Source organism: Populus nigra, chromosome 8 (assembly GCF_951802175.1).
Source record: "Populus nigra chromosome 8, ddPopNigr1.1, whole genome shotgun sequence".
NCBI lineage: Eukaryota > Viridiplantae > Streptophyta > Magnoliopsida > Malpighiales > Salicaceae > Populus > Populus nigra.
This window is the reverse complement of record NC_084859.1, coordinates 16,261,426-16,285,855: the sequence shown is the minus strand read 5'-3', so window position 1 is coordinate 16,285,855 and position 24,430 is coordinate 16,261,426. Positions and strand designations below refer to the sequence as shown.

Genomic DNA, 24,430 nt, shown 5'->3' with positions numbered 1-24,430 from the left:
GTATAAAATATGTTGGTCAAAAACCTATTTGCTTTTGTCACCAGAGGCTTCCAGCGAAACAAGGTCATCTTACAATTTGCAGGTTTATCTGCATTGTCACTGTAAGGATGGAGAAGGCCATATCAGGACATTTGAGCTTGCAATTACTAGGTTATGTGGAATGTTATTCTCTGGATTGCATTGAAGACTTGCAGCTAAAACATTGAAGACAAAAGATATCAGCTAGACTAACATTGAAGACCTAGACTATCGAACATTTATTCTTTGCTATAGTATCAGCCAGTCAGTTGACCCGCAATCCGTCATGGGTCACGGGTTGGAATGACACAATGAATAACATGGATAGAACTAGGGTTTTCATGCTTTAAGGTTACAATCTTGACAATGGAGAGGAATTAAAGATAATCTCTAAATATTTAAATCTTTATAAAATAAATTAGTGCTACTGTTAAAGAGAGTTGCAAAAAATTAAAACAGCTTGATGTCCGTTTCCGAAACTATCAGACATACAAGCTTAAGAATCTTATAGAAAGGGGAGACAAAGGCAATGTAGGTGCCATTAGCAGCAAGTCAAAAACTACAGTTCACGGAAACCAGCAACAGCAGTTAACAGAAGCCCACCTGCAAGGTCAGAAACACAACCGTAAAAACTGCTACGGAGGCAGCCACATGACTGGCTTAGTAATTTCTCAGATAATCTAAACATTAAACAGAGAATTATAGTGCCAAGGTCTAGGACTCTAGGACATCTAGTAGTCTCAAGCATGAACATGGTGCTCTCAGTTTACAATTCAAGTCAATTCCTGAAACAGGTTTCCCAAGTAAAACAGCATGCATTTCACAAGTCTTGCATTCTATCAACAGCACATGATAAAGCACTCAAGTGAAATTTCAATCCACTCTTTCAATCAATGTCGATAAGCTACTAGAAATTCCAGATCGAGATATGTGCAAGATCAATATCATTATTTCAACCCTACTTTCCACCTTGACTCCATTTGTTTGATTGACATTTGCAATTGAAAGAAAATAGAACATCACAAAGAGACCAAAGTAGCTATCTTCTCCGACTATCATTGCCAATCAAGTTGAATTTGGAAAGAGAAATACAACAAAGTATCCTACTTGATGGTCCTGCTTCTGACTGCTCTTGATAGCTCAACTTGGCATTACATTGCTCTAGTTCAGCTCCACAAAAAGGCTGGCTTGAGGGTGCAAACCTGCTTCTTTTAAAGATAGAGAGAGCTTATCTGTACCATAGACAACTCGGGGAAAGTTTGAGACAAGACTGTAATTCTCAACATCTAAGCAACCCAAAGAATCAACATAATCATACAGGGACTGGATAGTGGCTGTACTGTGGAATCTCCTCTCTTTGCGTTCTCCAGTTGGAAATCGAACCAAAACCTGATTAACAAAGTTACATTTGAAGTCATAGATTAGTTCCAAAAGATTCACATGACAACTCTTCATAAAGACACTATGAGGGTTAGGAAGTCCAGTAGATCAAAAGCTAAACGGCATACAAAAAAAAAAAAAAAAACAGAAGAAAAAAACACACTTATGAAACCAAGTCAAGGCTACATAGAGTACCAATGCTTGTAGTACAAAAAATTGAGTAATCATCCTGAAGTCCTAAACAATAAAAGATTACAGATAACAGCATCATTAAAAAAGCAATAAATAAAATAAGACACGTTACTTGTGTAACATTAGGTCCCTTTTCAGGTTCAGCACCAAGCGACAAGGCTTTCTCCTGCCGCATTCTTGCCAGAGCCGCCTCTTTTTCTGCAGCCTCACGTGTTGCTCTCTCCTGAGCCTCTTCTTCCTCCTTGCGCTTTCTCTCTGCCTCAGCAGCCTCCCTTTCCAGACGTTCTTGTTCTTCTCTCAGTTGTCGTTCCCTAGCCTGAAGCATAAAAGAAAAAAGAATACAAAGGCAAATAGAAAATCATCACCACCATGCAAGAAGAAAAGGACCATCACATCTGACCAACAGTACCAACATGATATAAACTAAATGCTCAAGTAAAAAAAGAAAAAAGAAACAAAGGCATACTTGATCGGCTTCAAGTGCTGCTCTGTATGCAGCATCTTGCTCCTCCCTCAAACGCATGTTTGTTGTTCTCTCCTCCGCTTCAAGTCTTGCTGCAACAAGAACCGGGGCACTTTCTTCAAGAACTCTCTGTAGTGTCATGAGCATTTCTTCAGGAGATTTTGGACCCTCAACCTAGATCAAGAGAAAGATGCACATAATTGTCAGCAAAAAGCTACTAAGCAACAACACAATTAAACAAGTTGAGTCTATTTAAGACCCAGAAACCTCCAAACTAAATTCCAGCGAACTCATGAATTGGGTAATACCTAAATATTCAATTAAATGCTTCAGCAGTTGACACAGATGACAAACAAGTCATTAAAGGCTCATCGCCCAAACCAGAGTGTTTTTGAAGGAAAATTGAGTTATATTTGAAAACGAAAAAGATATGGAAACTTTGGTGCATATGTAAAAGGGTGGGATAAACCCATGCTATTGCAACAAATGTTGAAAAAGCTCGATATGCGAGGTGGAGAGCGCGTTAATTGCATTCCATGGAAAAAAGAATTTTCATGAAAAGATGCACACAAACCTACCATCACAAGGAAAATACAAAATGAAATCTACAAGTAGGATAGAAAACAAGAGAGTAAGACACCGTAAATCCAACAACATCAAGTACCCAAGAAACTATACAGAAAAAAATAAATCAACCCTATAGAATAATACCGAGGTTTCAATGCAGTAACTATATTTAAAGAAACAATCACAATGTACCAAAGCTTAATATCTCTGATGGCCCAATGCCAAATTCAATCACCTTTAACACTTTCCCGTGCAGAGTTGAAACAAGGTACTATCCCTTCCCCCAACAAACACAACCATCTACTTCATAATTTGCCTAGCCAAATCTATCCCTGCAAATCCTAATTTCCCTCATTCAATAATCAATTCAACAACAACAACCATAATCAAAATAGGAGTACATATAGCTCATCAAAATCATTCAACATCTCAAATTAAATCACCACACACCGAAAAGAATTACCTGTTGAAGCAACGCAATCCTCTGATTTGTAGCAGGCATAACAACAGCACAAAACGGAAACCTTGAAGCCTTCAAACTATTACTCATCTTAAACCCCTCACTCCCTCTAAGACTCCCACCCCACGCAACAAAATTCTCATTAACAAACGCGCTAAAAACCTCCGAACACAACGTCCCCTCACAAAACGCGGGCGTATCAGGATGATCCGGGGAATGCAAATACACAAACAACAACTTAAAACTATTCCTCGACCTCGTCAACGCATCCATAAATCCTTCACCAACAAAATTCGGCCTACTAGAAGAACCAGAACCACCATAATCCCTCTCAAATTGAGCAATAAACTCCAAGGCTTCTCTCGACGCGGCGGAAGCAGTTACCAATTGCGCCGAAGAATCCCCACCCCGGTCCGAATTCGAGCCAAACCCAATAAAACCTAATGAATAAGAGAAGATACTACCAGCAGCCCAAAATCCAAACCCAACAGCACCAGAAATTAACCGTAAACTACCAGAAACGATTGAGATTGGTAAAGTAATTATTTTCCAGCCCAAACCAGGAGGAGGAGCAGCCACGGGAGCGATGGAGGTGGAATCGGAACGATGAATGGGTGAAATGGGTGGTTCGACGACGGTGGATGTGGTGGCGGTGGCGGTGGCGGTGGCGGTGGATGAGGAGTAAGAAAGGGGGTCATTATTGTGATTAGAGGTGAAAGAGGAGATGGCGAGTTCGAGGTCCCAATTATGGGCTTGGAGGATCTGGGTGCATAAATCGGGATCTTCAAGGCCTGTAATTGCTTGAAAATACGCTAATTTATCTGCTACATCAACCATTATTGAATTACTGTAGCTTTCTTTCACTCTGATTTTTTATTTCAGAGTTCTCTGGAGGAAGTTCGATCTTTTTTTAGGAGAAATGGGAATGGAAGGAAAGAGGAACACTTGTTTTTAACTCGGAGGTTTATGGCGATGACCGACAAGGAATATTGGCGTGCGTGCGTTCGTTATGTATTCATATAGTTTTCCGTATTATGAATTTGGAATAATTTTATAAAATTATAAAATTTAATATTGAAAATTAAAAATAAATTTAATAAATAAATAACTTATATAAAAACACTATTCTAATAAATAATATCATAAAAAATATACATTAAGAAGCCCTTCTCCTTTAATTTTCTTTTTAATTTTTGTTTTTACGGTATATTATGGACATGGTTACCTTTTGAATTACAATAATGCCACAACCCCCCGGCAAAAAATAGATCCACTTTTTAGGGCTGTTTAAAAATGCGATAAAAATTACATTTTAAAATGTTCTTTAATTTAAAAATATATTAAAAAATATTTTTTAAATTTTTAAAAATTCATTTTTTATATACAATTTTTCAGAGAAATCATATTTTGAATGCACCGACAAACACGCCCTTATTTATTGGATAATTATTGAATTCTTTCTTGACCAGGCGACGAAAGGTGAGAGCTGAGAAAGCGATGACGTTTTATTCATGAGCCAACTGTTTGGGAAATTCTTAACAAGTTTCAAGGAATTATGGATGGGACTTCTTGGTTTTCGGCCACTGTGTAACTCACATGTTTGTAGGTCCCACATAGTGAACGATGTCCCAACTCAGTCACTGGGATACCTTGTGGCTGAAGACGGATAGTATTGCGAAATCCATAATGAAGAGAGAACATAAAGTAGCAGCGAAAATATGCCAATGAGCTCCAAAGCCCGAGCCGCAACTGAGAGGTTGCCAGCCTGCCAGAAAAGCAATTGATGTTTACTGCCGGGTCTGGTCGGAGATCAATTCCAGAAAGACAACTACGTATCCAACTATCAGCGAAATCATTTCACTTCCTTCGATCAAAAACCTCTTCCATAGTTTGAAATATACAAGGGTTTTTACATGTCCAGATCATACAATAATCACCAACTCATTACAATTCCTCTATCAAAACCTTTCCCTTGGATTCAGTTTTTAGTTCTGCTATCTGGGGATTTTTACCTGCTCTACAATCCAAAGCTGAACTTTTTTCTGCCCTTACTATGGCAGCTAGGGAGGACCAGGCTTCCCCTGGCTGCTCATGCACCCAACACATTATGAAATAGACCTTCTTCTCCGCAAGCTTCAGCTTACTCTTGATTTCTGTCTTCGACTTTCTCCTTTTCTCAGCTTTCAGCTCCTCCTCTCCAGCCTGAACCATCCTCTGTAGATCACAGAGCAAGCAGATTAAAGCAGGGCCACCAAGTGACAGAATGTGTAATACATCTTCAACAAGACCCAATCCAAATTGCAATCCACCCATGTTTCTATACTCTGGAGAGCAAGTTCTCTCCAAGCAATATGACAGAGCTTCCAGGACGGTTTCGGGCTGGCCGGCTTGACCTAAGACAGAGGAGACATTCAATACCACTGTTGCTGACCCAATGGCATCTGACTGCCAATCTCCATTGTAGAGGCGTAGTGTGAAGCAGTAGCTATATATAATGTCAACCAAGTGAACGGCTAAGAAGGGTGATGGATCTCTAGAAATAAGCTTCCTTACAGGAGGTAATGGAGCATCAGGGCCAGGAGGAATCTCACTGGGTTGGTCCCCTGCACCATCATCTTGACGCGATGACAATGCTTCCTCTTTGGCAAGTGGGTGGATAAGTCTGGTTCCTTCCTTGCTAAGAGAGATGGCTCTAGCAGAAGACTTCAACCACCATGGATCCCATGCTTCGATCAACTTGCTGAGTTCTCCAGATGCCACAGCTCTTTGGAAACGTTTCTTCTCTTCTGCTGATAAATCATCATAATTGATTGGACCACCTGCAATGAGAAACAATACATGAATTCCATTAGCTTCTAAAGTTAAAGCATCAGAACACACCATTAAATAACACTCTAACTACAACCTAATGAGTGAGAAAATTCAGTTTAAATGAAAATGAAAATATCTGAAGTACTGAATGACAGGCAAAGAAGAACCAATGAGAAGACATAAAAAAATTTACAAGAAAAAAATAGAAAATACATAAAAACACACCAGACAACACCTTCTGAACAGTCTCCTCAGAAAGAACAGAATCTGTCAACAAATAAAATATGAGCAAAATCAGGTCAAAGCCCTTCCATAACTAATTATAACATTTCAAAACATCGCACTAGTTATGCACAAACCTGTCCTCAAGAGTTTACAATCTTATTTCACTGAGAAACAATTGCATGAGAGAAAAAAAAACTAATAAATTCGCCCTTTTAACAGTAGAATGCCACAAGGATCTAAGTAGCAAGAACCCAAAATAAACGGATTTCCTTACAGTCCAATTCACTAACTTAGAGTATGCATTGCAAAATTAGACAAAAATATGAATAAAGGTAGAGTTATAACCATACCATCCTTCCAGGACTTGAAAAAATTATATATAAATGCCACTTTACGCACCCCCTTCCTTCACGACCAAAAATTAACTCATTCACCAATCAATTTCTAAATTCCAAAACTAAAGCTAGCATTACAACAAACTGAAATTGTCACATTTTTCAAAGTTCTCCACCAACACAATTATCAATAATAATAACAATAAAAAAAAAACTTTTTTCCAGATATCATCATAATTAATTGAAAATTACCATCCTCAGGATCGTCGTCGTCGTCATCCATGCTATCATCCATTCCTTCTTGCTCCTCAGAATGAAACCGTTTCAGAATATCAAGCATTTTCCGCTTCGTTTGCTCATCCGATTGCATCAGCTTCATCTCTTCCATCACATTTTCTCTCATAAACGACTCTGTGCACCTCTCACTATGCGACTGCAAACACCGCGACAAAACCAGAATTAAAAAAAAAAAACCCAATCATTACTCGCATTGTTATTTTACCTTATAGCAGTGAAGAGAACAATAGCGAGAATTGCATCGAGGACACGTGTACTGTGAAAACTGTTTCTGGCACCTACACAATCAGAAATTAAGTTAGAATAACAAACAACTTAATCACAGTGACTGGAGGAGAGATTTAAGAGATTAAGAACGTACACGTGGCAGATGAAGCGAGAAGGAGGATCGAGAGGGGAAGGATTTGAGGGTTTCTCAGAGGTAAGGATTGTGTCTTCCATTTTTAAGTATAATTACTAGCACAAAATCAAAATAAAACCGAGGGGGAGGGGGAGGGGGAGGGGGAGGGGGAGGTAGTCATTTTAATAGAAACCCCTAGAAAACTCTGGGATTTATTTATTTATTTATTTCTAAGAGAGAGAGAGTTTTGGATCTCTGGGTTTCACGGTTAATTTGAAATTGTTTAGAAATGGACCTGAGCCCATTTATAAGTGGGCTAGTGTGAGGCTGAAGTTGGCCCTCCTTTGTTTTTGTGGTAAAGAAAAGACCCATAGATTTTCCCAGCGAAAAGAGGAGGGCTGAGATGGACAGGGTCTGTTATTTGATTGGGCCTACAAACACAAGCTAAGATATCCATCAAATTAAAATTAAAAAAAACACACGCTAAACCTCGTTATTGTTTTAGACTCATTGCAATGATGTCTTTCCCCTTTATATCAAAAACCAAATGACCTGTTTTTAAAAGTAAAATGATATTTTATATATGATTCATTTTCATTATAAAATTCATCGGTATAAAATTGATTGGTGCTATAATGATTATTTCTTTTTATACAGTTAAATAATATAAATACCTTTAAAAGCAAAAGGTTAAGAGGGGTTTTTTTCTTTTTTCAAACAGTAAATGACTTCATTGCCCTTAAAGTAAAAACAAAAATTTTAAGAATGGCCTTCACGGTTATTTGAATCTTTTCATCATGGTTATTTTGTTATAATCTATATGAATCAATAACAAGTCAATCTTTTAAAATATATAAAAAAAAACATTAATAGAAAGAATAAGTTCAATGTGCCGTCAAGTAAATACCGTTCGTGCCATTCTAGTAACGCGTGCAATATTTAATAGCTAAAAACACCCAACACCGTGTCTTCTAACGTTTATAATGGCGGCGCAGCTAATGGGTAACATATGTAGTGATATGCATTGCGGTTTAGTTGTGGTGAGATTTTTTTCTCCTCCCTCTCTTTTTTTTCTTCTCTCTTCGAAATTCATGTAAGGTCAACCAAAATATAGAGTTGTCCTCTTATTTATTTATTTCTTTCAATTATGGTTTTTATTCTTTTTATTGGTCTTTATTTGTTTATTATTATTTTTTAAATATTTTTTCAATTGCATCCTTTCTTATTTGGTTTTATTTAATTTTATATCAGATATGGTCTTTGTTCTTTTCATTGGTATCTTTTTTTATCTTTTTCTTGATTTATTTATTTATTCCAATTATATCTCTCAGTATTTTATTTTATTTTATTAGTCAATCTTGGTCTTTATTTTTTTATTGTTTTTTTATTTATCCTTTTCTTAATTTATTTTATTTTTCAATTTAGTCCCTTATTATTATTTTTTAGTAGGTTTTTAACCTGATTTGGTCCTTATTATTTTGATTGTTATATATTTTCTTTTTAAATTTTTTATTATTGAGAATTTTGCTTCGAGATTTTTTTGTTTTTGCTTTCTACATGGTCATCTCAATCTCATGATCCAGATCATTAATTTCAAAGATTAACCCGATTTAACTTTGTTCTTTCTAAGTCTTTTTTTTAATCAATTTTATCATTTCATATTATATTATTGAACCTTAAGTTTTCTAGATTCTTTTTGTCATTGACTCAGGTGAAGGGTTAGTCAAATTAACTTTCGTTCGACCTTTTTTCAATAAATCGGGTTTTGTTGTTTTAATTTATTTAACTTTGATCCTTTTCTCTAAGTGCTTTTAAAATAATTAATTTTTTCATTTCCATTGCATATCGTAGATGACAGGTTTGTACTAGAGTAAGAGCGTGTTTGGCAGTGTGATTGCGGGTGCTTTTCAAATAGCTTTTCGTGCCGAAATGCATGCCAATAATGTTTTTTTATTTTTTAAAAATCAATTTTGACATCAGCACATCAAAACGATCCAAAAAGTACAAACCGCACTCAATTTTAGCAAAAAAAATTCAAATTTTGATGAAACGCAGTTACAAACGCAATGCCAAACGGTGCCTAAATCCAGATTGACTTGAGTTTTTTTCTTCAATATTTTTTATTTTAAAATTGATTGTTTTTTATTTTAATTTCATCATTTAATATTAAATTATTAAACCTTAAATTTTATAATTTTTTTATTTTTTTATATAAAAATATCTTAATCTTTTATATCAGGTCATGTGTTAGGAAAATTAGCCCAACTTTGAATACTTATATTACGTTGGCTTTCTCTATTTTTTTCCTCTGAGGTGGCGGCTTTTCTTATCTTTACCTAAGAGACAAGTTTCACCTTCAATATATTCCGAAAACTCTCATCATATCAACTTCACGACTAAAGATTATTATATGATCTTCGAAGTTCAAATACGAGCGGGCCATATTAGAGATTCTAGTTTCACAACTTGAACCTAATTGAGAGCTCTCCTGATATATATGGTGAACATCTTGAACTTAGACTCACTTGAAAGATGAACGAGCCTTTCACCTCTAAACTCCCATATTGGCATTATATTCATACATATATAGACTTTAGTCCATGATAGGGTTAAGAACACAACTTAGCTGATGAGTTCTCGTTCCAATTTGCATGGTTGTGGTGCGAAAATGAATTTATAATGTGACGAGATTAATTTTAAGGAAACTTGCAATCGGATATTGGATTAGAAAATATTGAAAATTATGAACACCTCTAAAACAAGTTTTTCTTGGGCTTAGGGGACTTTCAATGCTTAAGATGGAAGAAGATGATAAAAAATTACACCGAGAATTATAGGAATTTAGAGCTTATGAAATTAGAATCTATCTTACCTCATATTTTATATATTTTATGGATTTATATAGCTATAAATCATGCTAACTTGTGTAGAGATGAGGGTAAAGTGGAGAAAACATTGCAATGCTAGATTTAATATAATGATGCAATAGAAAATAAATATAAATAAATTATAAAGTACAATTCTCAAGCAATTCAATTTTAAAAGATGAAATTGAAAAAAAAATCGATTAAAAAAATGACTCGAGTTAACTCGGGTTAACCTATTAAACTCGTGACTTAAGTTATAAGATATGAATAACATAATAGAAAGTAAATCGAAACATATTATGAAATCTAATTCCTAATCAACCCAATTTTAAAGTATGAATTTGAAGGAAAATGTTAATTAGAAAGGAGGGAAAAAAACTCAAGTTAACTTGTAAAATCTGTAGTTTAGGTCATGAAATTGGAATAATAAGTATAAAAAATAAATTGAAAAAAAAACTATGAAGCTCAATCCCCAATAAACATAATATTGAAGGATAAAATTAAAATTGAGAAATCAATTAAAAAAAAACATAAAAAATTACTCTAGTCAACTCGGATTAGCCGGTAATGCCCATGACCCAAGTCACGAAATAAAAATAATCTCATAGAAAGCAAATCGAAACAGATAACGAAACCTAATTCTCAATCAACCCAATATTAAATGATGAAATTGAAAAAATAAGTCAATTAGAAGAAAAAAATCTAAGTCAACCGAGTTAACTTATCAAACTTGTGGTTTAAATCATAAAAATAAGATAACCTCATAAAAAGTAAATTGAAAAGAATTATAAAGTTCAATCCTCAATAAACCTAATATTAAAAAATAAAATTAAAATTAAAAAAAATGAATTGAAAAGAAAACTTAAAAAAATAATAAAGAAATCAATTCAATTAATTAAGTTGTTCGAGGAGGTAAACAGTAAAATCTCATCCTTTTTTTTAGTTTTTTGTTAATTAATTTTGGATAGTTGAGTCAAGGAGGCTATTTGGAAGTGGTGCAGCTCATCCTAAGAATTAGACGAAGCGATATTCTCGAGCTTAAAGTATGCAATCACTTTGGATCCGCTAGTACCTTCCATGACCCATTAGCTGTTGGGCTTGGATCTTGCCTCATGCGTTGTGTCACAAGCATGGTTTTTAAGGTTTAAATCTCGAATCCATTAGGCATTAATAAGCATCATCAACCTCGTAACTATAATTAAGAAATATTTAAAGTAATCCTGTGATCTCACTAGCTTTTATTTATTTATGTCAATTGCTATATTGATTTTTACAGTGCATCCAGCCTGTCTAAATTGTTTCTTCTCACTGAAAATATTTGAAAAAACTAATATGGAAACTCAGACCCTTTCAAGAGCCTTCATGGTTTGCTGATCATCATTTTGTTGACTTGGTACAATTCTATTAATATTGGCTTGATTTTGTTTGGCCTTGTCATCAGCTTCAGCCTTGAATTCTGCTACGTTAGCTAGTTCTTCAACCGTTTTGACAATATCTTGGATCCTTGACGAAATATCTATCAGCAAAGAAGCTAAACTTACTACTGGAAGAACTTCCAGGAGATGTATTGTGGACGTTGTTTTCTCAGTTTCCTTGCTCCCAGGAAGTAAAAGTTCTGCTGGGCTAAGCAGATTTGAAAGAGATTTTATTTCATTTTGGAGATCTTGCACTGCACTGCTCATTTCTTCAACTAAGAAATCTATGGAGGATGATTTTTTCAATGTCTTGATAGTTTTTGCTAGCTCTTTTATAACACAGGAAGAGTTGGAGCTCACTTTCATGCAAACGTTGCTCATGTGCTTCTTTATGAACTCAGGGGCCTGTTTTCAGACATAGTAGTGTAGGGAAACAAAGACTTTGTCAGGACAAAAATCACAGGGTTAAAAAGTATTAAGCGAGAGTATAAAGAAAATTTGTCACCTGATTTTCTGAATCAATGCAGCTATTAAGAGCCTCAATGGAGTAGGCACAGCTGCGCATTGATGCACCGATTTTAAGGTATTGTTGCCATGGATGCTTGAAGTTGAAGCGACCATGTGCAGGCTCCAATCTAGCAAAATTGGCCTGTGTCAAAAACAGTGTCATCCACAACTTCAGTCAAACAGTCTGAGAAATTATTATATATTTCGATTGATTTTATTGGCAAGTCCTGTCACGTACCATGGATTCCTCTGTGGTCTTGGAATTGAGCACACATTTGTAACCAAGCAATTTCTTGTCAGGATGTTTATCGCTGTCTTTAAGTTCGCCATTATGATCGAAATACTCTTCTACACAACCTGAAATGCGATGGATTTGATAAATTTTTTGCGAAACTGAAAATCTTCATTCATAAGTGCCTGCATGGTATGCCACTTACCATCTAAAGAGCCGGCAAGTTTGTCCATGTTGCGACAGATAAGAGCATGCAGCTCCTGACCAGCCCAGATGGGGCAAATAAACATGGTTACAAGGATGCATAAACAAGTTCCGATGATAATCGTAGATATTCTTTGATGAGCCAGGGCAAACAGTTTATCCACTCGATAACCAGAAACAGCAACCAAGCTGAAAGTGAGGATAAAGATCAAGGCTCCATAATCAAACCGAGCTTTCACCGAGGGAATAAATCTGGAGAAGGTTGCAGCAGAGGCTGAGGAGAAACGTGATTAATTAACACTAGATTAGATAATTGTCCCTTTTTTTTTCTCGTAAAACAACTTCTAGTAAAATGTTAGTTCAAATTATATTAGATGCAAACCTAATAAGAAAACTGAAGCTCCAATGATTAGGGGCTCAAATTTCTGTCCTGACTGACTAGCCACCCAATGGACACCAAAGGCAAGAAATCCAGCAAGAGTTGTTCCAATCACTCTATTCAAACTTTTGGATATTGTTGCACCTGCAAGATAATCAGGTTAAGTCTAAAGGTTAATGTAAAATGCTTTAGCCTTTTGGGCCACTGGCTTAAAGAACATTGCAGAATTCATTCAACAAAAAAAAAAAACTTGCTTCCTTGTTTTCCCGTGATGTTTGATCCTCAAATAGTGGGGAGGACCAGTGACCATGGATGATGACATTTTACAGAGCTTTGGACATTGATTATTTAATGTTTCAACAAATTTGGAGTACTTACCTACAGTATTTTCAAAGACTACCACAACTGTCATAACAGCCCACATAGCATTGCCACCCACACCTTCATACAAAGGTCTCGTGAAGTAAACGAGGGAGACAATAGTAAGTGCCATTCCTGCTTTTAGACAATGGATCACTTTTCTGGGGTCATCCACCCCTATATCCCATGCTTTGTTTAAAAACTTCCATACTTTCAAAACCAGTCCTGCCATCAAACCCTTTAGCCCCATCCAAATTCTGCTGATAGGCCCTGTCTCCGGGACCAAACTCTTTGATGACCCATCTCCCAAAGTTATTCTCCACTCCAATCCACTTGTTTCCTTCTCCTGATGAGCCATATTTTGCACTTTACAGTGGTCACAACTATGTAGTATGTGATGGGATACCTTGGAATGAGATAGACAAGATTGGAGATATCAGAGAATTCTGCTATAAAGACTTGCAAATGAGTTAGTTACCAAGCACTCTATGGCCATGCAATGGGAAGGTGATGCTTGGATTGGAAGACCAATGCTGAATGACTATTCAAGTGAATATATATAAAGGAGGTATATGTTACTTTGCACTGAGATTTTGTTTATAATAAAAGTGTTATCAGGATAGAAAAAATAAATATAAAATCCAATGACATGGAAATTCTAAAGGATCATTTTAAAAAAATTTCTGGTAGGTAAAGCTGTGATTATTGGGCAATCTCTCTCCCTCTCTCTCTCTCTCTCTCTCTCTCCCCCTCCTGGGTTAACTATAATGTAAGGGATTTTATTTAATCTATTATAGACAAAATCAGATCCGTAACTCATCCTTGTTATCTTCATAAAGCCATTTCTGCTATGCAGACAGACAGGACTCTTTTGTGACCTAAAAAAATTAGGATACCAGTTGACATTTGTGTCCCCAAAAATGAAAAGCTGAACGTCATTTTATGACGATTTGGATCATAGGAACCTCAAGTTTTATGTGTTCTAATGCTCAATATTTCGTCTAAGTGGATCATCGACCAGACTCCTCTCTGATTTGTCTCCTATATAGATAAGAAAATTAGGACTCAGCACCACCCCAAGGTAAATCATTTCTATATATACAGATATTTCTGATGTGGGTATCCTGATTTAACAATTGCCATTGTGGTCCTATGCTACTGACCTACCAATGCTTTTTTGTGGCCCTGCAGTAGTTTCCTTTCATATTATGCAAAGGGCAATGCGTGTGCTCTGTTCCAGCATTTGTACGGATTCTTGTAAGATTGACATGAAAATTATGGTTGTTTGTTTTAATTGAAAAATAGAGCATAGCAGAGGAGTCAAGATTCATTGCCAAGATAAGCGTAGCAAAGTATTGATCTTACAAGGAATTGCAAGGCAATAATCTGCATGTTATTTCAAGTCCAGAAAACTAGTGTGACCAACTTGTTTCTGTGCAGTGAGTGCGTTAGAGTGTCATGTTTCACTTATTTTATCCACTTGTATACTAAATTAGCGATGGGAAATGACTTGTTAATGCTTCTGCTTTTCAGAAAGAAACAAAGAATGTATCTCTGTCACACTCTACATGACCAAATTGCTTACAGTTCACAGAAAATGTAGGTAAAATCACCAGACTATTTTTTATAGGTCTTCTCTTATGTATGCCATAAGCAGTTTTTCTATGCACAACGTACAGCCAAGGCCTACGAATCTTTTCCATTTTGATCCACAGGAGAACATTACAGCTTCTCTATCTCCTACCACTTGAATAGCATGGAGAAACCATTAGTACGTACAAAAGGACAGGCGTGCCTGCATAGGTAAGAGAGAGTCCTAAATCCTTTGTGCTTGCTGTGTTAACTCCTTTGTATTGGCTTTCAGCTAAAGTGGAAAGTCCAACATGAATGTACAGACTCTAGTATATCATATCATCTGTCAAGTGGAAGAGGACAAATGCAGTGAGTGGTATTGACATGCGTTTTGAAACTGCAAATTGGTTGCAGCTGTTACCACTCGTTACAACACCCAGCAAATCTCAGTTTATGATAGTCTTCCAAATTAGGTCATGACTAGGACTCCTCAGTTTTTCCCTGTTTATAAAACTTGTATATAAGGTAGAAGGCTTTGAGCAAGGTTTCTGATTGGCCTGTGCTGAGTTCAGTTTAATGGAAGACGGAGCACTTATCTTCTAATGCTGGGAGCTTTCCCTGTCCACAAGTGCTCTGATTTGAAAAGCACACTCAGCTATCAAAAGTTGCTTCTTATTCCAAAGTGTTAACTTTTTTCTTATGCTCAATTCATTAATGATAACAACAGTATTGGACTTTTTTTCATCAAGGACAAGAATACCTAATGTAGTACCTATATTAGCATGGAATCTTTTAGTGCGTGGTGATTAGTTCACTTACAACGGTCTATGTTAAACTATTACGACTGCCACCGAAGGTATGCAGACGTCTTCAAAAAAAATAGTGATCATGAGGATGATGAGAAGGTATTGATGTTGAGAGAAATGTGCTAATGTATTAGGCACTTGGGATTCATAAGAAGGGAGGGAAAAGGGTTACATTATGATGCTTGACTATAAATTAAAGAAAAATAAAAGCTGTGAAAAAAAAAAAGAAAAATTAAGAAGATGAGAGAATTCAAAAGAGAAATATTATGTTATTTTTATCAAATCATAAAACATTGCTCATAATGTCAAGAAAGTTACATAAATAATAAAATCATAATCATAATTAAATTTAGGTTTAAAGCCGACTAATTAATAACATAACATAAATTAAAGTGCAACAATAAAGATAAATAAAATATAATAACTTGGGCTTGGATGAGTCCAATCTCCCAACCAAAAAACAACAGTGATGTTCAACTATAATTCAAGGCAGCTCCGATAATGCTTTTAAAGATCATGATTAAACCATTACGATGTTTTTCTAATAATTCAAGTACAATCTAAATTTGGTCGCCTAACTTATATACTGGGATTCATTGAACTTAATCATTCCTGGTAAAAACAACTTGTGCATTTAAAGTAGCATTATTATGTTCATTGTGTGCCAATGATAGGGATAATGGGGTGGAGATATCAAAATGAGCATTAGGAATAGGTTGTGTTTTTATATATATCAAGGTCTTTCATGTCAAAAATAGAGCTAATATTAAAGTTTAATGGTAGTTTAATGATATAACTATTTGATTCAATTATTTGCAACACTTTGAGTAGTCTAACAGTACTCAATTGCAATTTATGACTAGTTTTCATATGACACTGTCCAGGTCTAATCTATATCATAAAATGATTTCCAATATTAAGTGCATTATGATATTTATGTAACTCAGCTCAAAATTTATATTATTCATTACTAGTTTTAATTTTTTATTTATGATCTCAACATGCAAATTATGAACTTTACATGCAGAAAAAAAAACTCAGTTAAATCAGACATTTTAGAGTAAAAAGACATGAAAAAAAGATCAACAGGCTTTCTAGATTCATAACTATGAACATTATATGACCGAGAGTGTGGAGTGGAACAAACACTATTTTAAGTCTTAGTATATATAGTTTTGAAATAACATAGTAAATTAGGATTATCTTCGTCTTCCTCATCACGTGTCAGGGGTAAGGGATTAAGAAATTCAACATGTTGTTCTAAGTCTATGACGTGCTAGGTGTCAAGAATGAGCGAGTGGGGAGCATGTTGCTATAAACCTTTAATGTGTCAAACGTCAAGCATGGTGAGTGGAGAATTAAGTAGTTTAAGAGGACTAACATCATAAGACTCTTTTAATACCATATTTATCTCTTCAAGCGATTTTACTAAAAAAATTTCTAAAACTTCTTCCTCTACCACTGAAGTAGAATTATTATATTCTTTATTAACCTCATTTTCAAATTCATTTGGACTTATAGTGTTAAGTCTCCCTTCTTGCACAATATTCTTTTTCATCTAGGTCATTAAAGTCCTCGAGATTAGGTCTATACACTTGCACACAATAGTAATTTTTTTCCACTTATATCCTTATGTTCTTGGTGACTAAGGATTTAGAGGTGTAGTTAAAGAAGATATGATCGAAACCTTGATATTTAGCACACTGAACCTCTGAACTTAACATAAACATTTTATTAACAACCCTTATCTTCGTTATAAATTTAGGCATTATTAGGATTAGGTCTATATAATGGAGCACCTAACACAGAACTAGCATTCCTAAATTGAGATCTAAATGGGGTATTATAGGGGTCTTGGTGTTTTATCTATTGACTTTTTATAAGCAACTCATAATCTTGCATTATGGTTTAGGCTTGGTCAAGAGTGAAAACATAAATGAGCATGACCTCTTTTCTAAAATTATTATTCAAACCTTTACAAAATCTACACAAAGTTATAACTTTTATTTTTTTTATGGCACATCTCATCATATAATCATTAAAATGTGTTATATACTCATTGATAGACTTGTTCCCTTACATTAGATTATTCTATTGATCTGAGAGTTTATTCCTATAAGATTGGGGTAGGTACTTTTTCTATATTTTTTTGTTTTATTTTAGTCCAATCAGTTATGAGAGGTTTAGCTCTCATCTTTAATCAATTCTCAACATCTCTCAAAAAAAAAAAGTTGGGTTTCATCAATGAGCATCATCTGAGCAAATCTAACTTTTTTATTTTCAAACAAGTTGTGTCACTTAAAGAATTGATTTATGTTACGAACCTGTATATCAAAGATCCAAGGGTTATGATAACCATAAAAAATGAGGGTTTCCACTTTATTAGAGCTCATGATTTTCTCATTAAGGTCATCATATTTAAAATAACCTAAATAATAGTTATATTGATGGCGCTCGGGGTGAAGAAAATTATCAAGAAAATTATATATAAAAAATAAAATCCTAATTAGAATTAAATTTGGGCTTAAACTCACTAACTAATAAAAATCTAATAAAATAATATAAACTAAAATTAAATAATAAAGATAAATAACATTTAATAATTTGAGCTTGAATGGGCTCAATTTCTCAATTAAAAAACAACGGGCTAAGCTATTCATTGTCCATCAATGATCATATTCATGCATATATCATATATTGAACCCGGCGTCCCCATCAAATTCTGTGAGGGATAGAGACCATTTACACAGATATCCTCAGCCTATAAAGCGATCATATAGGTACAGGTTAACTGGGTTTTACAGCAACTTTCTCTGCCTGCAACAGGTTAAAGTCATCCAGGGCGGTTGTTGGGGCTCAAATCCAGTTTGCTTGCTAGGTCAGCTAGTTACAGGTTAAAATTTCTAATCGTGAATGTGGCCTATGGGTACCACACTAATAGCTGTTATACAGTAGTTCAGAATTTGATTGAGCAAATGAAAGCATAGGAGAAACCCATATTCCTCGAGATGTTTATGAGAATCCCAGTTAGGATGGAGATTCCCTCATACTTCAGCTTATTATTGTGCCATGTCCTACGTTACATGGGATTGCTGTATTGAATCCTACCGTGCATGTTAGTTAATCTAAAGAATCTGAAAGCTATTCCCCATGAGCAAATAATATTTCCATGCATAGTCACATTCCATGGCGCGGGAGAGAGAGAGCAAATTCTTTGATTATACTAATGAGACAGCAACAGATACAAAGAACAAATAAGTGGTTAGCCTAAGACTAAACTGATTTGTCAACTTAAGACTATGAACAAGCTATGGTAAAAGAGTCTATGACAACAAAAACACGACGCAGTTCCCTGCACAGCTACACTCTCAGTCATATGCAACGTGGCATTAATCGACGACTAAAAGCAAGCTAACATCCAATGGCGCATCCCTCTCCAATTGTACCATAAAGGAATAACTAGATAGCTCGCCCTACCTTTCGAAGTATTTCCTATCTATCAACCATATTCACATTTTGCTTCCATTTCCAAGGGAGTCAAAATGGAATGGAGAATCTCCTTTTCCCACTTCGGTCTTGGTTCTTGAACTCAGAACACCAATCACTGCGGTATCTCAATATATAGATGTATGCTCAAAGTGTTCTAAAATCCCTATGAAAGAGATTTATCATTGAATTGTCTCAGTCAGGCTGACAGGACATGGCAATGCGGGAAGCTGGTAACTGTTTAACTCGGGAATCCTTCCATGCATTGCATTACTAGGTTGAGTCGTTGAATCCATCACGCTAGCACCTGTTCGTTCTAGAAGCTGGAGAAGTGACCAAAATACTTCCACCCTTGTTATCTGCATGTTTGCCTGTAACAATTTCAACATCAGTTTCCTTAATTTTCTCATGTTAAACTAATTCCACACCTTAAAATCTAAATTTTGATGTGCTACCTCAACAATGAAACGTGCCCAGATCTTATCCTCTCGACTTTCCATCAACCCCTTCATTATATTCAAACCAAAGCCCTTAATTACATCTGCTATCTCAAGAAAGAATCCCCGATCCTCACAAAGCATCTGTAATAGAAAAACAAGAAAATAAATTCAGTGGATTCATATACAGATGACAAATTCTCGGAGAAATATTCTCTTCCACTCACACACCTCTATAAGCATTAGGCCAGGTTGACTGAGGTCCTCGACGATGATAGGGCAAACCATTGATTGATCTGCAACTTCCAATGCCCATGTAGCACCACCACTGCTTGTGCTGTTGTCTTTAGGAAGCAGTCTATTATGTTGGTCAATCAACTATACAAATGCAATTTTATTTGTATCAGTAAACAAATGGAAGGGTTGTTCACTTGTCAGCACACAATAATATTAAACAAACAAACTACCTTTGGCTCATCAGCTTGTTTAAGCTTTTCCGCATATTTGGTCACACTTTGCAAGAATAACATATGTTTGATGGTGCGATCCAACAGAGCATCAATGCTACACTGTTACATCATCAAGAAAGCATTCGTCAATGATCTATATTTTAAGTGTGACGATATAACCAAGAGCATTTGTGGTGATATGGCAGGAAGTCATGTGAGATATCTAATAATTTAACAAATATATAAGATTATTTCATTCAAAGCAAAACATAAGATCGCATACCTTTGCACCATCAGGGATGATCTGTTTCAACTCTTTAATACGGTCTTGTATCTGCTGACGGTCTTTCGGCCTAGGTCGAGTACTTTCTCCAGGTCTGGCTCTTTTCTTGGTGGCCTTTGCAGGCTCCTCAGGTTTCTTAGATTTTGTTAAACCAGAACTTCCAGTATTGACGCTGTAACTATCATCAATCCACAAAACTGTTTGTGCTTTTGGGAACATCTCTTGTTTTGATAGAAGATTCTTTGTCTTGTCAAAATTATAAGCAGGCTGCATCACCCTGCTGCTAGTAGGGCAAGAAGCATTCACTAACTGAAGTTGATTACCATTGACTGATGAATTTTCCACTCTTCTTCTCTTAGCATTGGATAATTGATCATCACTGCTAGATTTTGTAACATAATTAGAATTACTAACACTATCTAAAAGCTCTGAGAACAATCCTTTTCGAGGGCCAACCTTGGAATCAACATCCAACTCTGAGATGCATTCTGAAATACCAGTGCTAGCAGTTGTGTGCCCACTACTCGCTACTGGCACCATGATATCTTCCCAGCAATGCCTAGCTTGTCCACCCCCAAATACTAATCCCAAACCTTCAAGAAGATCATTTTCAGTGCCAGTGATGCCCGCACATTTCTCCTTTCCGTTAGATAAATATGATTCAGCGACAGAACTTTGAGCCAAAGTGGCCGGTTGCTTCAATGGAATATCAACTAAGATATCTCCAATCAGACCTGGTGATGCTGGAGTGACTCCTCCAGGTTGTGAAAGATTTCCGTTCATCATGGGTGCCATTCCACTTATGCTATGCTCTGGTGAAGGGGCAAACCACTCGAGAATATTATCTATTACACAGGAGTTGGAGAGATCAGTTGGAAAATCATCTGGTTTGAACTCTAAAGGGAATCTGTTCTGGCTCATTTCTCTTTCTGAAAGTTCACCTTCAGTAACATGAATTGATGGAGCAGAATGCAGATTGCTCATTGATCTTTCGGTAGAAAACACAGTTGGAGAATCCTGGACCACCATTTCATATCCTAACTTCGACTCCAATGAAGTCAAATTAGAGCCTGCATTGCTCCACGTACTAGTGCAAGGAGTTAGGGCTGTTGTTTTGTTCATAGATGGAGATTGTGAAGACAAGTGTTGGGACTGAGTCTTAGGATTACAGGACAATATCATTTGAGCCTCACTGGTCTTCAATTGGTTTGTAGGATGAGATGAATCCAGGCATAAAGGAATCATCCTATCTTGTTCAACAACAGATGTGATAGCGGAGGGCTGTGTAAAATTCATTGAAGAATAAGCTATTTCCATCAGCTCATTGCAGTTGTCGCCAAGCATGGGCGTGATATTCCCATTGCAGAAGGAATCAAACCATTCATTTAGATCATAACTTTCACAGTTCAAAGATGAAGGCGAGTCGGAATTTGAAGTAAGCCCATTAATATTTTCCATCTTGCCAAACAATCGTTTTGTTTGACCCAAAAATTCCTCTGACTCCAAAATCTGCAATATTAAAAGCATTGAAATCAACAAACAACCATCCACGCTTGATATGTGGTAGGTCATGGATATTTGCTTTCTCATCAGTCAAAGGATGCAGAAATAGTATATTTTTAATAAATGGTATAACCCCCCAACCTGGCCCCAAGTATATTTTTTGTAGGATAGTTAAATTCACTTGGTCTGCTTTCAATGTGCTCACCTTTTGGGTGGATCCAAATTGTACCAGTCCTTGTGATTCCACAGAGATTACTGCAATTGTCTGCAAATGGGAATTAATAGTCAATACAAATGATCAGGGTGTTGGATGACGAAAAGGGATACACAAAGCTCGGATGAATTTCAAGTGGAATATCATAAAAAGAAAATGAGTTATAAAAGTAAAGTCTTGCATTCCAACATGCAGTACCTTTATTCCAGAAGAAAATTGGCGATGAATTTCAGAATCATCCTGCAAAAAAAGGAAATTTTCAGGCAAGCAGAAACTAGTCAGCTAACAATTGTGGGCAATTTAAAAAGAAAAGAAAAGAAAAGAAAAACAAAGAAAAATATTTTCAATGACAACTAGCACAGGAGTGAATGGTAAAGAAGAAGCAAAGGAAGAAGTACCTGGAATATATCTTGACCTCCAATAGAGGCAGCAGAATTCCAGCCTCCATCACTAGCATCTGAGAAAATCCACTGGTGCTTTCCAGTGGAAGCAGCTTGGCCAACAATTCTGAATTAGACCATGACAACAGCATTAACCCTATTAAAGTTTCTTTTAAAGCTTGGAATAGAAATAATTGAAAAAATGGTCGAAAGGTTGTCTTCTGGAAATTTACAAAGAACAATTGAGGAAAAATCACTTCGTATCTGAAACAGAATATCACATAAAGCTTACCCTTCACCTAGCATGCGGGCCTCTGAAAGCATATTGTTAACTACAACTCCCATTTCCTCTTCATAGTACGCATCTTCCATGGTCAACAACCTGGTCACATCTCAAAACAACAGATTTCTTACAGTAAGCAAAATATCATTACCATATAAAGCTAAAATCTATGCCAAGATTCAAACCATCAACTACTTCCAAAAACAGGCAAGATAGTAAAGGTGAAAACTTTACTAAATCTAGTCCATCTCGAGAGGATTTCCTCATTATAAAACAGCATATTATGCAAAAATGCTGCACCGATAAAGTGAGTTTTTTGCCCCCTCTGCTGCTTCAAGTATACAAATTTAACCAGAAAAAAGAAGAGAGAAGAAAAAAAAGATTCATATCTCTTGAAAAATAATTATGTTAAATTCAGGTATGGAGAATCAACAATTCCTGCGCATGAAACTTAAAAACTAAAAAAACAACTTAAAGAAAAGATCAAAACTTTGTAGAAAAACAACACAAAGAAAAATCATGCAAACATTTTTCTTTAAGGAAAAAAAAAAGGTGCAAACCAAGGAAAAAGAAAGAAACTTACATGGAATTTCTCTGATCAAAGCACCAAAAAACCCCATATGACCACCCGTTACTGCAACAAAGACTTTTGAGTTTCTCTTTTAACACCAAACCCATGTTTCCTTTCAGCACCAAAGATTTCACTAACCAATTCAAACTTCACAAATACCCCATTAAACTATTTAACCCTGAGTCAACCAGCTCTCAACTCAGTCACGCAAAAGCACCAAATGCTAAAACCCCCACCAACAGAAAAGGCTTGCAACTTGAAAATGTCTGTCTAAGACGGGCAAAAAACAAAGATTTTTATGTTGGAGGGGAGAAATAAATATATGAAAACACAAAGTGTGTAGTGTGTAGTGGTCGGTGAAAGAGAGTGTTTTTATGTTTATATATATAGGAGATAACAAACTAACAAGGTTGGCTTTCAGTTTTGTCTCTCTTTTTTTCTCTCTTTGTGTGTGTATATATGTTTATATATAGTATATATTTTGGACAGCAACAATGGAGTCTTGATAATATTCCAAGATTGAAGGGAAACACTGAGATCTCTAAGCATTTAAGACTGTTTTAGCATCTTTGTCTTCTTGTTTCCCGGTCACCGGTCCCATTTGGATCTTGCTTTGATGGTTCATCATCATGGAACTCTTTACCTACCCATTAATTGGTCCATTAATTCTTAATTTTTTTATTTATTCTAGGCTATGTAGTTTTATTTTTACCATGTGGCTCTCATATGCTATGTTCTATCATGTTATCCAAGTGGTCCTTTAGTCCAAATGTGTAATTAAAATGGCCGACATGTGTTTTTTTAATAATTGATAAATGTTTAGAAGTATAGTAGTTTCTATTTTTTAAAATGTTTCATTCGAAGAAATATTAAATTGATATTTTCTATATTTTTTTAATGATTTTTAATGTGTTTATTTAAAAAATCTGAAGAAAAAAAATTATTTTACATGTGTCACAATATCAAACATGCAAGCTTGCTAATATAAACAACTTTTTTGTTTGTCACTGATTCAAATAAAATAATTTATTTAACAAAATGAAATGAATTAGATAAAAAATTTAATTGAACTAAAATTGATAAAACAAAGTCATATCCTATGAAAGGTGGAGAAAAAATAAGTTTGTGATAAAGTATGTCTTTGTCATGTTATCTTACCTAGTAAAACACAACATGCCGCTGTACAAGAGACTAGAATGATAAAAATAAAATTAAGGGGCTGAATTAAGAATTTGAATAAGTATAAGCTCCAACTTAGTGGCTTAAACCTTTCTTTAATTGTTTTTACCGGTTATAGCCTGTCGCGGTTGTTGATCTTCTCGTAGAGTCCATTTAATATCTCGCGATGTGGACAATATTTCGTGTTGTTCTCTTAATGGAGATTAATTGGAGTA

General features: G+C 35.5%; 4 protein-coding genes across 6 annotated transcripts; all 4 read right to left on the bottom strand.

Annotated features, from left to right (window-relative positions):
* Positions 1 to 402: 402 nt before the first annotated feature.
* On the bottom strand, positions 403 to 4,081 carry LOC133702111 (plant UBX domain-containing protein 10-like). 2 transcript variants are annotated; one of them, XR_009843656.1, is made up of 5 exons: positions 3,084 to 4,081; positions 2,057 to 2,227; positions 1,703 to 1,906; positions 1,126 to 1,407; positions 403 to 621 (listed from the first exon to the last, which is right to left on the bottom strand). XR_009843656.1 is itself a non-coding variant. In XM_062126332.1 (4 exons), exons 1-4 carry the CDS (start codon positions 3,915 to 3,917, stop codon positions 1,180 to 1,182), a joined length of 1,437 nt encoding a protein of 478 aa, XP_061982316.1. In that variant the 5' UTR covers positions 3,918 to 4,081; the 3' UTR covers positions 948 to 1,179. The 2 variants fall into 2 exon arrangements, 1 of the variants encoding a protein (XP_061982316.1); XM_062126332.1 differs by lacking the exon at positions 403 to 621 and having other exon boundaries at positions 948 to 1,407.
* Positions 4,082 to 4,921: 840 nt separating this feature from the next.
* On the bottom strand, positions 4,922 to 7,244 carry LOC133700505 (uncharacterized). Of its 2 annotated transcripts, XM_062124054.1 has the most exons (5): positions 7,110 to 7,244; positions 6,954 to 7,026; positions 6,704 to 6,884; positions 6,117 to 6,158; positions 4,922 to 5,899 (listed from the first exon to the last, which is right to left on the bottom strand). In XM_062124054.1, exons 1-5 carry the CDS (start codon positions 7,187 to 7,189, stop codon positions 5,025 to 5,027), a joined length of 1,251 nt encoding a protein of 416 aa, XP_061980038.1. In that variant the 5' UTR covers positions 7,190 to 7,244; the 3' UTR covers positions 4,922 to 5,024. The 2 variants fall into 2 exon arrangements, with proteins under 2 accessions (XP_061980038.1, XP_061980039.1); XM_062124055.1 differs by lacking the exon at positions 6,117 to 6,158.
* Positions 7,245 to 11,295: 4,051 nt separating this feature from the next.
* LOC133701976 (aluminum-activated malate transporter 10-like) lies at positions 11,296 to 13,410 on the bottom strand. The gene is made up of 6 exons (XM_062126165.1): positions 13,071 to 13,410; positions 12,696 to 12,836; positions 12,315 to 12,587; positions 12,116 to 12,234; positions 11,876 to 12,019; positions 11,296 to 11,775 (listed from the first exon to the last, which is right to left on the bottom strand). The coding sequence occupies exons 1-6, from the start codon at positions 13,408 to 13,410 to the stop codon at positions 11,296 to 11,298; spliced, it is 1,497 nt and encodes a 498-aa protein (XP_061982149.1).
* Positions 13,411 to 18,631: 5,221 nt separating this feature from the next.
* On the bottom strand, positions 18,632 to 23,542 carry LOC133701078 (uncharacterized). The gene is made up of 10 exons (XM_062124860.1): positions 23,049 to 23,542; positions 22,475 to 22,564; positions 22,201 to 22,309; positions 22,001 to 22,042; positions 21,794 to 21,853; positions 20,086 to 21,594; positions 19,821 to 19,922; positions 19,585 to 19,731; positions 19,372 to 19,497; positions 18,632 to 19,287 (listed from the first exon to the last, which is right to left on the bottom strand). The coding sequence occupies exons 1-10, from the start codon at positions 23,141 to 23,143 to the stop codon at positions 19,099 to 19,101; spliced, it is 2,469 nt and encodes an 822-aa protein (XP_061980844.1). The 5' UTR covers positions 23,144 to 23,542; the 3' UTR covers positions 18,632 to 19,098.
* Between the last annotated feature and the right edge of the window lie 888 nt (positions 23,543 to 24,430).